At 40.6% G+C, this 16,698-nt stretch overlaps 1 protein-coding gene across 1 annotated transcript in view; it reads right to left on the bottom strand.

The window, feature by feature from the left end:
* The window catches only part of LOC137274338 (guanylate cyclase soluble subunit alpha-2-like), a 99,693-nt gene that overhangs the window by 43,676 nt on the left and 39,319 nt on the right, over positions 1 to 16,698 (bottom strand). Inside the window, exons 2-3 of the mRNA XM_067807485.1 lie at positions 13,468 to 13,541; positions 19 to 137 (exon numbers count right to left, since the gene is read on the bottom strand). Of these exons, the coding sequence (XP_067663586.1) occupies positions 19 to 137; positions 13,468 to 13,541 (193 nt within the window). The remainder of the gene's footprint in view (positions 1 to 18; positions 138 to 13,467; positions 13,542 to 16,698) is intronic.

Raw genomic sequence — 16,698 nt, 5'->3', positions numbered from 1 at the left:
GTATTACACTCAACTTACCCAGGTATTCACAACATACTTCCGCCATGCGCACAACCAGATCGTCATCGACCTGGCTATGACGTAATGCCAAGTCTGTGCACTGAAGATCAAAATCAGTAGGGAAGAAATCTTGGGACCTGCCAAAATATGAAGTTTTTTCAGGTGTTAGTTCAGTCATCGAAATGGAATTTAAGTTATTTCACACATATATCTACTGTGAAAGAGAGATTTGTGATCTTTTAAATGATTGTTGTAATGTGAATATGTGATTGTGTGATGTGATGTGAATGTGTGATTGTGTGGTGTGAAAGTGTGATTAGGTAACGTGGAAAAAGTGTGACTGTAAAATGTGAATCTGTGATGTGAAAATGTGATTATGTGATGTGAAAATGCGAATGTGTGATTGTGATTGTGTGGTGTGATGGTGTTATTTTGTGGTTTGATTTGAAGGCATTAATGTATGATGCTCAAAGCTGCATTCTAAACTTTTATGTCACAAGTAATGGTTGATATAATGAGCATAGGCGGGTGACGTCGACAACGCGCAATGTAAGTTTCTACCAGACCCGTCATGTGAGAAACATATTTCTGCCGAAATCCTAGCGATAAAAGATCTATGCACCTGAACCTAACGCCAAAAATCACTAGAGTTACATAACAGCGCGATGTGTTATCTAAAAGTGCACATGTTCAGCGTTTGTTTAAGGAGATAACCAGACAACGTGTGGCGGAGGTATTTTGAAACGTGGAATTGAAACATGCAAACAAATAAAGGAAGTGTAATAGAATCCAAACACCATAACAAGGAACAATGAGTGGAATAGCACTCAAATTTCATCATAGTGTACATCAAACTTTCAAATATTTGTCATCGCTAAAGAAATAATCAAAACATCAAAATGACTAACGACACAGCACACAAAAGTCACCTCATACATATTTCCTCAGACAACAGCGAAGACAAAAGACACCTGGGGCATATTTCCTCAGACAAAAGACACCGCAGACAAAAAGACACAGCAGACATATTTCCACAAACAAAAGACACCTCAGACATGTTTCCGCAGACAAATGAAACCTCGTGCATATTTCCTTAAACAAATGACACTTCAGGCGTGTTTCAAACAAGGGATTGTGTGTCCACTCCTGTCGCAAGAAGCAAAAATGCCATCAAGCACACGAGTTCACATACAGATTATATTTAATTATGTTATAGGCTCACTTCGTGTGGACATTAGGTGTACATTCATCTTTAAAGGTACTTTCCATTGTAAAACTTTCAGGTCGCTATTCTGACTGAGTGATTTCAGTATCAGGCCTTATTACCCCCATACTGTGAGGTACCTGTCGTAAAAGGAACGGTTCTAAATTCTAGATCAATCAGCACGAATAACTGTGAATTGAGTTAATTAAATAATCGTGTATTTTTTTTAAAGCTGTGAAATCCGTCGAGATTTATATTCGCTTTAAATCCTGTCATTCTACAGCTAAAAAAGAAACGAAGAGAAATGAGAAAAAATTGCCCAAAACTGTATTACGTTACCATGTCGCGACTGTAACTTACTGATCAATGCTGAGTGGAAGCACATTGCGTTAACAATTAAAGGATCTGACACTACCAAACTCTTCTTTTGCGTCTTTACAGAACGTTAGAAGCTAATAGACCATGTTCTCCGTGTTAGATTTTCACAGGAACTGAACAAAAACACTTCCGTCTACCAGTTCACCATCATGCTCGGATTTCCCTGTGGTGGAAGTGTTTGCTCATCACATCGAAGACTCTACTTCAATTCCCACAAGGGTGTAGTGTGTGAAGACAATTTCTTGTGATCCCCGGCGTAAAATTATGCTCACTCATCTTGGACCATGGACGTATGATTCATATATTCAAGATATTGTCATTTGAGAGACATCAAATTCATTGCGATGGGGTGTACATCGACTATTTGCCTCATAGTATCTAGTATCTGACACTAACCCAAACTGAGGGGGTATATACATTGTGATAAAAGGAAGTGAGATCGCCTAATGATACGAGTAGTTCTCAAAACCTTTTTTACCTCCCCTTGTACCCTTGAGTTCATTTCGACAAATCGCTTCCACGCATGTGAGACTTTCGAAACATGTTATTAATCATTGGGAGCCAGGAGATGAGTGTACTGGTGAATTTTGCTTGTGTTGGTACCGTCTAGTGTGAGGACACGGAGTTCAGTTCTGTACTCAGTTTTAGAAGTCTCCATGGTATCAGTAGGATATCACACTTCCAGGTATCCCAATATTAATACTGTGTGTGGCGAGGTGTTTAAACTGTGATGGTTATCTCATAAATGATCAATGAATGCAACACTACTAGTATTGCTGTTTTACAACTTTAACTTTTTTTTCTCCCCCTTGTATACGGCACATCGAATTATCGATGGATTGCAGTTGTTGGGTCTCCAGTGGCAACTAATCGATACGTAGAAACAAAAACTACCGGAGCAGTAATAGTATGTTTGACGATCGCCTGACTCTCGATAAATGCATAGCGCAAAACACAGGAAGTACCAGATTCGTTCATGTGAATTTAGAGTTATCGGTCCCTGTTATCTGTTAACTGTTCACTTGATCTGGGTTTCAAGATTCTTGTCAGTTAAGAGACTGAACGTACAGGTTCGTTTGAAAAGCAACACAGAACACAACCCGAAGTTAATATGAATAGCCACTTATCATTAGGCATAAGAAATGGAAAGTCAACATTCCCTCTCAATACTTAAGTACCAACTTTGCTTCACAATTTCGGATTTCGGCACACCAAAGCTAGCGGGGAAGTGATACGTGTTTTTTGTTAAAAAAATCCGATATTGTGCTAATGAGAAATAAGTATTTATGTACCATACGTCAAAAGAGTGAAGAGGGGTTTGTGCTTGTTTACCTTGATGAGACTTGGGTGAATGCAAGCCACACTGCAGAAACGCAATGGGTCCCTAGCATTGAAGAGGCACGTTCCAGAAGACTGCCAATAAGCAAAGGAGATCGACTCATAGTGCTTCATGCTGGTTTAAATCTTAGGGATTCTTACCTGGGTGTTAGGGCTAAAGCCAAATGCAATCGAGATTACCACACCGAAATGAATGGACAGGTTTTTTAATGGAATGGGTACAAAAGCAACTGGTACCGGCGTTGTCATCAACGAGTTTAACTGTCATGAACAAAGCTCCATATCATAGTGTCCGGGATCCTAATACGAAAGCCCCAACTTCAAATTCAAGGAAGCCAAACATAATAGCATCGTTAGAAAAACATAACGTACTATTTACACATAACACAACAAAACCAAAACTTTATAAAATCATTAAAATCAACAAAAGAACATCTGTGTATAAAGCTGACCGATATCTGAAATCACATGGTCATCATGTCTGACGTTTGCCTCCTTACCACTGCAATTTGATCCCGATTGAACTGACCTGGAGTATCATCAAATCTGATATTGCCCGGAATAACACAACATTTAAAATGACAGACGTTCAAAATCTAGTCCACGAATCCATGGCTAAGATTTCACAAGAAACATAGAAAATCAGTTGTGAAAGCTGAAAATGCTGTGGAACATCATCACTGGCTTCAAAGCGGTTTCAAAGAGGCGACTATCAGTCACTCTGATGACACTGACAGCAGTGACTGCATGTCCGATTCAGAAGCTCAGTGTGATGACTTTTGATAACATTCCCTATTGCAACATCGGACGTGCCTCTCGCTCACCTGGCTGTTTCCTGAGCTGTTGCTACACCCATGTCACAAATCTTGCAGTATCGAATGCAAATAATGATGTTTTTTTTAAACTACTTTCATATTTGTTGACAAAAATTATAACAAAATCATGCAGTGTTGGTGCGTTTTTCACATTTACTTTGGCGTTAGTTTGAGTCATTTACGATCATTTGTTTAAGAGTTAGAGTGCAATTCATTGGGGAGACTTTGACTCAAATGGACTGTACTTTCTTTTGCAGTTTAATGATACATATTTACAAAAGTACCTTCTGAAAATGTACTTTTCAGGCATGTTTTCACCTTAATACGTATATCGTTCCATCAAATCATTTTCCACATTTGATTATGCCGGCTAGCACTTGTAACCAAATGGATCCCGTAGTAAATGCTTTCATGAGGGTTTGGAAGTTTTTATTCCTTTTCAGAGCGGTATGACTTGACATGCGAAACTATTGGTTCTGGGGGACAGAAAACAGATAAAACGAGGGACATGCAAACCTACCCCCCAGGGTGCTACCTCATGCACAGCATCAAGCGCATTCAACGGTCATTAGCTTGCCATGATGCACGCTTTAGCCGTTATTAAAGCCGGATTTGTTGCAGCGTTTCCCTCCAATCACCCAAGGCTAAGTTATAGGTGCTATGTTATCAGATTATTCACTGATAGGGTTAGGAGATGACGAGGAGGATTTCTTCTCTTGTCCTTGGGGAGTCCTTGTCATAAAACGGTGTTAACCACGAAGGTTTTATGGAAGTGTAAACTATCATAAAGGGCTGAATACAGATTCAACACTTCATTACAAATTAACTGGGATGCTCATAAATGTCAATTAAAGAATATGGAATGATTAAATGTGTCTTGCTAGTTCTTTTCAAGGTGGACACGTTTACTTATGATTTAGAGCGATTTCATTCTGGATTTGGTTTGGTTTAGGTTCGCATAAGTCCAGACCAGACAATTCAGTGATCATGATGTGTTTATGCTATTGGGGTAAGGTGATATGTGTCAACCAAATCAGTGAGCCAGACCACCCGATCCCGTTAGTCGCCTCTTACGAGAAGCATGGGTTACTGGAAACCAAGTCTAACCCGGATCTTCACAGGTTCACATTATGGAAGTGACAATGGCATCCTTTGACATTCAACGCTTGATGGCAAGTTTTTATTCATTTTAATTTGAAACTGAGAGTAAACATAACAGCATCAGCGCTAGACCACCATCCTGCATTGTCAGCGCAAAAGTTGAATTATGATTAAAAACGTCAGGAATAGATTTATTAGGCAATAATGGTGACACCAGATGTTCGGAAAAATGTTTATAGTCATCATCATCAAGAACATTTTTACAACGTTAGATCACAATAACAAGTACAGCGTAACAGAATCATTAAAAGCAGACTTGGAAAACAGATTTGTGTTAATTTCCTGAACTTAACGTAATCCGTCGTGAGTAAGAAATGATCGCATAATTTGTCCGATAAAATATGCCAAATGTCAGCACGTCAGCAACGTACAGAAAACTTGGACAAAGTGCTGTGACTATGTGTCCCAGTCCACCCAGCTGTCATATGGGTACCTCGTTAGGATGAGAGAGCCACAATAAACTCGGTGCGCCTAGTGGCAGCAAGAGTTGTATACCCCCCAGGGAGTTGAGATTGAAATACGATGTGCTGTTGAGATTCACATCCGGTGATCGAGCGAAAAATACCTAGCGCCTAGAGAAATTGCCTTGCAGTTTGATTTGTGCGCTATACTAGAACACTTATTATTATTTTATTACTAGTCATGTTGCCTAGATGGCGGAATTTCCACAGCGCTGAAGGTTTCAGACATTTACCAGTTTAGGTGAAACCACTACAACATGGGAACCGCCGTCCTGCATGGTGTAGTGGTCAGAGCGTCTTCTAGGAGAAGAAAGTTCGTTGGTTCGATCCCCGGGCGCTTCATACCGAAAGACGTTACAATATGGTACCTGTTGGCCCCTGCATGGCGCTGGGCATTAATGGGTACAACAAGGACTGGCCGCCTCGGGGTCAGTATAACACATCAGGAATGTTTCTTTACAGGAACTGTCGCCAAGGTATCACCACATCAGTTACATTCTATTTCCGCTTAAGGTTTCTGTAAAAACTTCTCGTTTCATTCCATGGAGTAGGGAAGGTGGGCTTCGAAGCCCGTTCACCTACAGGAACTGTAATCATCGAGATTCCATAGCGTGTGTGTCTAACATGTGTTTTGGTAGCACCTTAAGTTCCATTTAGGTTGACAAAACCGTTTAATTGCACCAAAATGCTACTTCAAATTCAAACACACACCAATACCTCGAAGATGCACAGCTCTTCACATAACCAATACGACGCGGTTGATTAAATGAAAAAGCTGTCAACAATTTTGCAAGTTTCTTTTCAATTTCACCAAAAATCTCTGAATGATTACATGGGGTTGTGTAAGACACCCTGCTGGTTATGAAGTTGTCTCAACTGCTTCCTGAAAACTGATGATTCAGATCTTAACGTGGATCATATACCAGCAGCAATAAGGTGTCTACCACAAAATACCCCGTCTTGATAAACTACTGATAACCGTCAGCGCTGCTATAATGATGAAAAACGACACAATTATCACTTTGAAATGAGGCTGGACGGAACTCTGTCTGGCGGGGAATACAAAGAAAACTATCATATGTGTCGACAGCGATTATCGCAGGGCCGTTGGAACCGACCACGGAGCCGTTGAGTGACATCACATCTAATGATGATTGAATGGTCATCTACAGCCTATTCACGGTGCCTTTGCCAGTCATGAACATCTGGTTGTCTCAAACATGCGAATATGGCTTGGGTAACTTTATTCAGTAATTGCCTAATATGTGTTAGGATTGATGAATTAATCATACCCTTATTCTTGATACTTCAAGCTTATTATATGAGCCTCTTGATATCCTTTTCTCAGAACATCGCAGATGAAGATATCAATATATCCCGAGCATCAAAATGGTACTGTTACAAATCATAACGTTTCTGTGAAACTGTGTATGCTTTGCAGTGCAAATTTAGAACATACCACACACAGAAATTGCCTTTGTGCATAATCAGTGAATGTTTGGATAACCTATGAAAGGCCTAGTTATAATGAATATAATTTTTGCAATGTACAAAAGGGTGAACTGACCAAGTTATAATGGACACATTGTTTTCAATGTTCAAAAAGTTAAACTGATGTTTTAAACCATCACTCAACACCAGTCTGGACCAAATGACAGAAATACAGATACCACTTCGCGGAATCAATTATGAAACTTTGATAACACCTCTCGAGTATAGGGGGAAAACATCTCTCTTCATACCTTGGGTTTAGAACTATCTTTAGATGTCTAAAAATGCAATTAATTGCAAAAGAGTAACTTAAAGCAATTTTATTTATAATTCCTCTTTCAATCAGCCATTTTATTCATGAAATAATACATTGTCAAGAGACGAAACAAAAGATGTAATGTATTTCTCTAAAGAAGACCATCTTTGATGGTTGATTAGAAACATTCTAATCTTACAAAACCGTCCTATTGTTTTGTCGATAGAAAGGAGTCAATTTGTCCTTCGGTAGAAATCCGACTTTTAATTTTTACGAGTCGTTTTGTTGCTACACATGTGTTGCAAAAATACCGTCACATATCCGAAAATTCCCGAATGACATATTCGCTCGTATTTCGCCGAAGAAAAGCACTATGTGTAATATGTTCCCTTGATAATGGATTAAATACTGACCTCTACTGAGACCCTGAGCGGCCCCCGGCAATGCTAAATCTGTAATGAAAATCTGATATGGAAAAACCCTTTCTTTTGATAACGCGCTTGAGTTTTTCAGCAGCCTTTTAAGTAGAAAGTTTGTTATTTTAGATCATGGCTCCGCTGGAAGCCAAAAGACAGCCGTAGCATTATTTCACAAACTCAGCCCCGTGATTAGGAAACACACCTTATATTGTGAAAACATCAAAGCGGTGCAAAAGGTGATCGATAGTAATCGACATGATGTCTGTATTTCTTTATTTAGGCTTTCAAATCTTGGTTCCCATCAACACATTGCCACATCTCAAAGCGATAGTCACTTCAGAATTACTCGATTATATATTTTTAACTACACGCAAAATTCATTCAAAGCAGTTCAATGTAAAATACTACCAAAATTTCAAAAGCCTTTTCAATTATCAAAAATAGATTGTAGGAGTCATTCATTGGTAACTTTGACGGCGATCTTAAGGATCTATTTAGTTCAAATTGAGGGTTGATATCACAGACAATTTGACGTTAATTGGAATAGTTATTAAAGACATACTACAAAGTGCAGTCATGTTGAAGCGTAATTAGAATATTTTGTTTAAAAAAATAGCAATGATTAAGGCATCAAAGACGATATAATCTTAGGTTTAGGAATAACTCTTGAAAATAAGACTGAAGCTATTCTTATTCCCGTGAACTGTTTGATGTGTAACCCGAAGTACGTCAAGGAACTCACTTGGGGTAAGTATTCTTGTAAATAAAGATAAACAGTTCCGTTGATAAACTAATGCTTAGTCTCTGAATATATATAATGTTTTACAGTAAGAAACAGACCCATCTAAGTTGAAATGGAGCTTAAGTGATTTGGGAGATTGTGAACAGTGGGTTTTAGGGGTTTTAGGATTGCAAGCAGGGCCAGGCCTTGGGGAAAATAATATTGTTCAGGAACTAAGGAATAGACTATTTCGTTGACTATCATTGTCCTTGTATGGCATATCGTGAGTCATGATGATTATATAGTATTGGGGTTTTGCTTGTCACTCCTCGTCTTAAGCATATCGCAATACCCCAACACATAATCGATTTATTGTGTGCAGTTGGAATATATCAAATTTACATTTACCATGATACACTAAAACGTTTGCAAACATCTGTACAGTTACGGGGTATCTTGGACACATATAACTATACGTGTTCTTAAACTGTGGAAAAAATAAGACAAAGTGATATGACTAATGTGTCCCTTGGAAGGAGTAAGGCATATATGACGGGTGTGCATCGTGCAAGGAGTAAGACATATATGACGGGTGTGCATCTCTGCAAGGAGTAAGGCATATATGTCGGGTGTGCATCGTGCAAGGAGTAAGACATATATGACGGGTGTGCATCTTGCAAGGAGTAAGGCATATATGACGGGTGTGCATCATGCAAGGAATAAGGCATATATGACGAATGTGCATATTGCAAGGAGTAAGACATATATTACTGCCATTAACCTTGGGAAACGAAAGACATATACATGACTGATGTATATCTTAGAGGAAATGAATAAAACAATAACTGTGGTGCGCCATGGAGGGAGTGCATGAACCTGTTCTGTACCTTGGAAGGACAAAGACATATGTAACTGTGGTGTACCTTGGAAGGAGTACATGAACCTGTGGTGTACCTTGGGAGGAGTGCATGAACCTGTGGTGTACCTTGGGAGGAGTGCATGAACCTGTGGTATACCTTGGAAGGTTAAAAACATATATATCTGTGGTGTGTCTTGGAAGGAGTACATGAACCTGTGGTGTACCTTGGGAGGAGTGCATGAACCTGTGGTGTACCTTGGGAGGAGTACATGAGCCTGTGGTGTACCTTGGAAGGATAAAGACATATATAACTGCGGTGTGCCTTGGAAGGAGTACATGAAACTGTGGTGTGCCTTGGAAGGAGTGCATGAACCTGTGGTGTACCTTGGAAGGATAAAGACATATATAACTGCGGTGTGCATTGGAAGGAGTGCATGAACCTGTGGTGTACCTTGGAAGGAGTGCATGAACATGTGGTGTACTTTGAATGGAGTACGTGGAATTGTGGTGTACCTTGGAAGGAGTGCATGAAACTGTGGTGTACCTTGGAAGGAGTACATGAACCTGTGGTGTACCTTGGAAGGATAAAGACATATATAACTGCGGTGTGCCTTGAAAGGAGTACATGAAACTGTGGTGTCCCTTGGAAAGAGTACATGAACCTGTGATGTACCTTGGAAGGAGTACATGAAACTGTGGTGTACCTTGGAAAGAGGACATGAACCTGCGGTGTACCTTGGAAGGATAAAGACATATATAACTGTGGTGTCCCTTGGAAGGAGTGCATGAACCTGTGGTGTACCTTGGAAGGAGTGTATGAACATGTGGTGTACTTTGAATGGAGTACGTGGAATTGTGGTGTACCTTGGAAGGAGTGCATGAAACTGTGGTGTACCTTGGAAGGAGTACATGAACCTGTGGTGTACCTTGGAAGGATAAAGACATATATAACTGCGGTGTGCCTTGGAAGGAGTACATGAAACTGTGGTGTGCCTTGGAAGGAGTACATGAACCTGTGATGTACCTTAGAAGGAGTACATGAAACTGTGGTGTACCTTGGAAAGAGGACATGAACCTGCGGTGTACCTTGGAAGGATAAAGACATATATAACTGTGGTGTACCTTGGAAGGAGTGCATGAAACTGTGGTGTGCCTTGGAAGGAGTACATGAACCTGTGGTGTACCTTGGAAGGAGTACATGAAATGTGGAGTACCTTGGAAAGAGGACATGAACCTGTGGTGTACCTTGGAAGGATAAAGACATACATAACTGTGGTGTACCTTGGAAGGAGTGCATGAAACTGTGGTGTACCTTTGAAGGAGTACATGAACCTGTGGTGTACCTTGGAAGGAGTGCATGAAACTGTGGTGCACCTTGGAAGGAGTACATGAACCTGTGGTGTACCTTGGAAGGAGTGCATGAAACTGTGGTGTACTTTGGAAGGAGTACATGAAACTGCGGTGTACCTTGGAAAGATAAAGACATATATAACTGTGGTGGAGCTTGGAAGGAGTACATGAACCTGTGGTATACCTTGGAAGGATGAAGACATATATAACTGTGGTGTGACTTGGAAGGAGTGCATGAACCTGTGGTGTACCTTGAATGGAGTACATGGAATTGTGGTGTGCCTTGGAAGGAGTGCATGAACCTGTGGTGTACCTTGAATGGAGTACGTGGAATTGTGGTGTACCTTGGAAGGAGTGCATGAAACTGTGGTGTACCTTGGAAGGAGTACATGAACCTGTGGTGTACCTTGGAAGGATAAAGACATATATAACTGCGGTGTGCCTTGAAAGGAGTACATGAAACTGTGGTGTCCCTTGGAAAGAGTACATGAACCTGTGATGTACCTTGGAAGGAGTACATGAAACTGTGGTGTACCTTGGAAAGAGGACATGAACCTGCGGTGTACCTTGGAAGGAAAAAGACATATATAACTGTGGTGTACCTTGGAAGGAGTGCATGAAACTGTGGTGTACCTTGGAAGGAGTACATGAACCTGTGGTGTACCTTGGAAGGAGTACATGAAACTGTGGTGTGCCTTGGAAGGAGTACATGAACCTGTGGTGTACCTTGGAAGGAGTGCATGACACTGTGGTGTGCCTTGGAAGGAGTACATGAAACTGTGGTGTACCTTGGAAAGATAAAGACATATATAACTGTGGTGTACCTTGGAAGGAGTGCATGAAACTGTGGTGCACCTTGGAAGGAGTACATGAACCTGTGGTATACCTTGGAAGGATGAAGACATATATAACTGTGGTGTACCTTGGAAGGAGTGCATGAACCTCTGGTGTACCTTGGAAGGATAAAGACATATATAACTGTGGTGTCCCTTGGAAGGAGTGCATGAACCTGTGGTGTACCTTGGAAGGAGTGTATGAACATGTGGTGTACTTTGAATGGAGTACGTGGAATTGTGGTGTACCTTGGAAGGAGTGCATGAAACTGTGGTGTACCTTGGAAGGAGTACATGAACCTGTGGTGTACCTTGGAAGGATAAAGACATATATAACTGCGGTGTGCCTTGGAAGGAGTACATGAAACTGTGGTGTGCCTTGGAAGGAGTACATGAACCTGTGATGTACCTTAGAAGGAGTACATGAAACTGTGGTGTACCTTGGAAAGAGGACATGAACCTGCGGTGTACCTTGGAAGGATAAAGACATATATAACTGTGGTGTACCTTGGAAGGAGTGCATGAAACTGTGGTGTGCCTTGGAAGGAGTACATGAACCTGTGGTGTACCTTGGAAGGAGTACATGAAATGTGGAGTACCTTGGAAAGAGGACATGAACCTGTGGTGTACCTTGGAAGGATAAAGACATATATAACTGTGGTGTACCTTGGAAGGAGTGCATGAAACTGTGGTGTACCTTTGAAGGAGTACATGAACCTGTGGTGTACCTTGGAAGGAGTGCATGAAACTGTGGTGCACCTTGGAAGGAGTACATGAACCTGTGGTGTACCTTGGAAGGAGTGCATGAAACTGTGGTGTACTTTGGAAGGAGTACATGAAACTGCGGTGTACCTTGGAAAGATAAAGACATATATAACTGTGGTGGAGCTTGGAAGGAGTACATGAACCTGTGGTATACCTTGGAAGGATGAAGACATATATAACTGTGGTGTGACTTGGAAGGAGTGCATGAACCTGTGGTGTACCTTGAATGGAGTACATGGAATTGTGGTGTGCCTTGGAAGGAGTGCATGAACCTGTGGTGTACCTTGAATGGAGTACATGGAATTGTGGTGTGCCTTGGAAGGATGAAGATATATATAACTGTGGTGTGCCTTGGAAGGATAAAGACATATATAACCGCAGTGTGTCTTGAAAGTAGTAAAATGCTTATGCCTGAGGTGTACGTGACTGTAGTAAAATGTTTATGCTTGAGGTGTTGTTTTGCACAGATGAAGCCAGACGTATATATCATCACGGACTAACTGATAATCTGGTTGATGTAGCTATTCGCCCCCTCACTCACCAACCCAATCCTGACTCTTTCGGTTCAATAAGGTTGGCATCGTTCACTAGAGTGCCATCAGGTCAACACACGCTGTGTATTTAGCCGAACAGCTGATGCTAATGACAGTAATATGCTGTGTCTATCGCATCCCTGTTTGATAATGGCTTCTACCTGACTGTGCATTTGTTCAGCTGGGACTGGGCTCACGGCGAACACGATCACACGACACACAGATTGGGAAACATGTACATCTTCGTCTAGGCCCCAGCAGCTGCTAGTAAGGTCAAGGTCATAGACCTATCCTTAACGCGTTAAGACGCCTTTGTGAACTATGTACATGGTTCCTTATCAGTGTGTGGTGTGGTAGCATAGTAACCTGACTGGTCAATATTGTGTGGAGCTCCTAGCAAAAGCAGCAACATTGAGATCCAATGTTCAAAACATTGACTCGTTGTATAATTACACACAAATTGTTTTTTATCCTTGCACACGTTGATTGCCCAGGTTCTTCGATGGAGGCCATAGCACAAGAATCGCTTTCGGCTTTCGTTGTCATCAAGCACGCGTTGTGTGATTTTGTGGGGACGGCAGAGAAGCCAAGTGGTTAAAGCGTCAAGCCGAAAGCCCTGGCCCATGGGTACATTGTGTCAGGCCAATTTCTCGTGTCCTCTGCCGTGATATAGAATAGAGCTAAAAGCGGCGTAAAACCCTACTCACTCAACGCATGATGTTATGAAATTGTATCTTAGCCGCCCACATGTTGAATGTCTGACTGTTTAGGGTGATACATATACGGTTGGACAGTGATGTAGTTTTGCTCGATGGAAAGGGAGAAGCTTTTGTGTCAAATTGTGTCCATTCAGCCCCACCGCTTGTGTTTATTGTATTCTTACCTTAGGTGTTCCATGGCACCAGGTTTCTTGCTGTTTGTAAGCAAGTTCCGAAGAGCCGTAAACACAAAGCCATTCTGAAAAAAAAGTAGGACTTTGCAAACACACATGATGGCATCGTTGTCAAATATGCTAATGTTTTTTATAAAAAATATCATAAAGCATGTTAACCAGACTGTTGATCAGACCCAGCGTAATCTAATCGCCAGGTCTAGTTTGACAGGTTGCATATATCACATAATTGTATGTGAATGGTAGGCATAAACATGTGGAAACGACTACCCAGTCGTGACTATCATGAACATTGAGTTTTGAATACAGGGCACGATGGCTCTGAATACAGTGACGACACCCGGTGTTCACTAAACATGTAACACCCGACAACCAAACAATTCGAAGGCCTAAATAAGTATTTATGTTCATTTGGAAAAAAAATATCCCTCTCAACATACGTTTTGTCTTTCAAACATAATGACCTGATGTTCGGAAACAGTTATTTCTGCACATGTCGACGGTTGACGTCGTGAAATCGTTATAAAGAAATTGATTTGATTGTTAGAGGCTTTATATCGGATTGTATTTCATGTACATGCCTATTGGAGATGTGTTTCAAGATTCACTGACATAAATTGTATGCATCCGGTTTTGGTTACATGCTTGTCCACAATATAATTCATAAACCGGAATAGGATCCAAAGGTACCTTGAAAGAAGTACCCATTCTCGCTGAATACACAAAATCACAATGCCTTAAAATTCCATTCGTGAACAAACCTATTAGAGTAATCGATACCAAATAAGGAAGTGAGTTTTTTGCAAAAGAATACACAAATACGTACATACACTGAATATAATCAATGTCAATTTCATCCTTTTCCCAAAAGCAATTGGCCTTGAGTAACACGCATTACGAGCTGAGTCTATTATTAATTAAATTGACTTTAGCCTGTGTGTACTGACAGGTTTTACAGAAGGTTCGCATGAGCCTGGGAAATTATATTGGCGTTCGCTTAGCATGGTGAGGAGATAACAGTATTTAGGATTTGTATGATTCCAATGTTTGCCTGTGCATGTCTCTAAATATCATCATCACTACCGATAATGCCTATGTGTTATACTGATGTGGGGTTAATGGAGAACATTTTGTCTGATGGGATCTGAATATGCAACCTAAGACCGAAACTCTGATTAGTTAAGGATTTGAAGTATCGCCTGTTCTAAATTAGTAGTTATTCTTATTCTAACAACGAGAACTACATGCTTCTGGAGACAATCAATAGACATATAACCAATAAATATTCCACAGTAAATTGAAACGTCAAAACATAATTGCGAGATTATCAGTAATTACCGAATTTTGGAAATTGGCATGAATGACATTTATAATAATAGCGTATTGATATGATTGGGAACATGATCATTCCTTAATCAGTAGGGATACGTCAGTATCTCAAGTTATATGTTACAGTAACGTTTTGTGTCTTAATATGTATTTTTTCAGGAAACAAATCATTTCTGTTAGATTGAAAATGAGCCCCAGTGAGATGGGCTAAGGGAATCTATACTTGCTTCATTGATAACTTTACAATTGTCGTAAGGATTGTAAGAGGACGTAATGCTTTTCTGTTAGGGATTCAACGTGGGGACATCAGAAATTAGCTCCACACATTGCACCCATGTGGGGAATCGAACCGGGGTCTTCGGCGTAACGGGCGATCGCTTTAACCACGAGGCTACCCCACCGCCCTCCAGGGATAGTGGGAGAGACTAGTAACATGCGGTCCTGATCAGTATTTCTAGAAAACGGTTTCCCGGTAACGTTGCAGAGACTGACGCCTAGCGGGGGAACATTTGGATATATGAATCTTCGATAAAGGAAAATACCACGAGACAAGGGAATCTGATTATATTCCTCTGAGTGTAGAGATTCGTTGGGAGCATCCCAGCATCTGCCCGTGTTATCACCACTACTTAAGTCAAGCAGTACGCCTACATCGGCAACGTAACACCGTAGTAGAAGTCTTTGCGTTTGTGGCAGGATCACGTTGTAAATAACGTTCATGGTCTCTCACATTTATTCTGGACTGTGTTTTCGGCTGAAGATAATGCAGAGTGAATATGAAAGTGTTACGGAGTACATCCCGCTCTCTGTGTGCTGTGTGTGTTCTGTCTGTAATTGACTTCAAGAAAATCATTATCAAAAAGATAAACAATACACCGAAAAAATGAGAGGAAGAGGGATTTCAATCAGTTCGCTCTGCGACGTTTGTTTTTATAGAAAGCAGTTCTCAAACACCAGGTGCACTTCGAAAATGTTTACAGAAATACAAATTAGTAAATAAGTAAATAAAAACATAACATCAAACATTTCTTCCTTTGAAGTATTCTACTTTTGATTTGTACTCTGTAAATTGAACCACATTTTGCCATTCCGTCCGACGTTTATAAGTTAGTCGGTGAGTTAATTGTGGCTATACCTGTACTTACACAGACACAATGAACTAAAGTTTAGACGAACTCAAACGGACCGCTAACTATAAGTATAAGTTTAGGTCGATAAACGCGTTCCGACTAAAATTATTCAAGCGAATGGGAGAAAAAAACGGTTTGTTATTTCAGTCACAGGGTAATACTGACTGACTGAGTATGTTATTACATCTCATTTAGCAAAACTCCTGCAATATCATGGCGGTGGACATCAGAAATGGGCTTCTCACATTGCACCCATGTGGAGAATCGAACCAGGGTTTTCAGCGTAGCGAGTGAACAAACACTAAACACTAGGATACACACAGTTGTTATAAGCGCTAGGAGGCCACTGAAGGAATCAAACACGCCCACTTGCATGACAGGTGTCATCGAATCCTCATGCTGTTGCTGTCAATTATTTACAGACCGCCGCCATGTAGCTGTAATATTGCCGAGTGCGCCGCAAAACTAAACTCACTCACTCATTGGTATAAGGGTGTTCGTTAACAATATACCTTTCCTTAAAGTGAAACAGCTGTATAAAATGTTATCATGTAACGCATAAGTATATTATCATCGCTGTCAGCCTTCTACGTTTTATCAGAATAGTATTCATATTTTTTCGATTTCTACATTTTGGTAGAATATTCATTCTTCGTACCACCATATCATGGAATACGTTGAATCAGTCGCACAGCCATGAACGTTAATGCAAATAATGTATTTCAGCCAAGACAATGACAATAAAGTGCGATATTCTGGTTTG

This window comes from Haliotis asinina, chromosome 2 (genome assembly GCF_037392515.1).
Source record: "Haliotis asinina isolate JCU_RB_2024 chromosome 2, JCU_Hal_asi_v2, whole genome shotgun sequence".
Taxonomy (NCBI): Eukaryota; Metazoa; Mollusca; class Gastropoda; order Lepetellida; family Haliotidae; genus Haliotis; species Haliotis asinina.
This window is presented reverse-complemented; position numbering and strand designations above follow the sequence as displayed.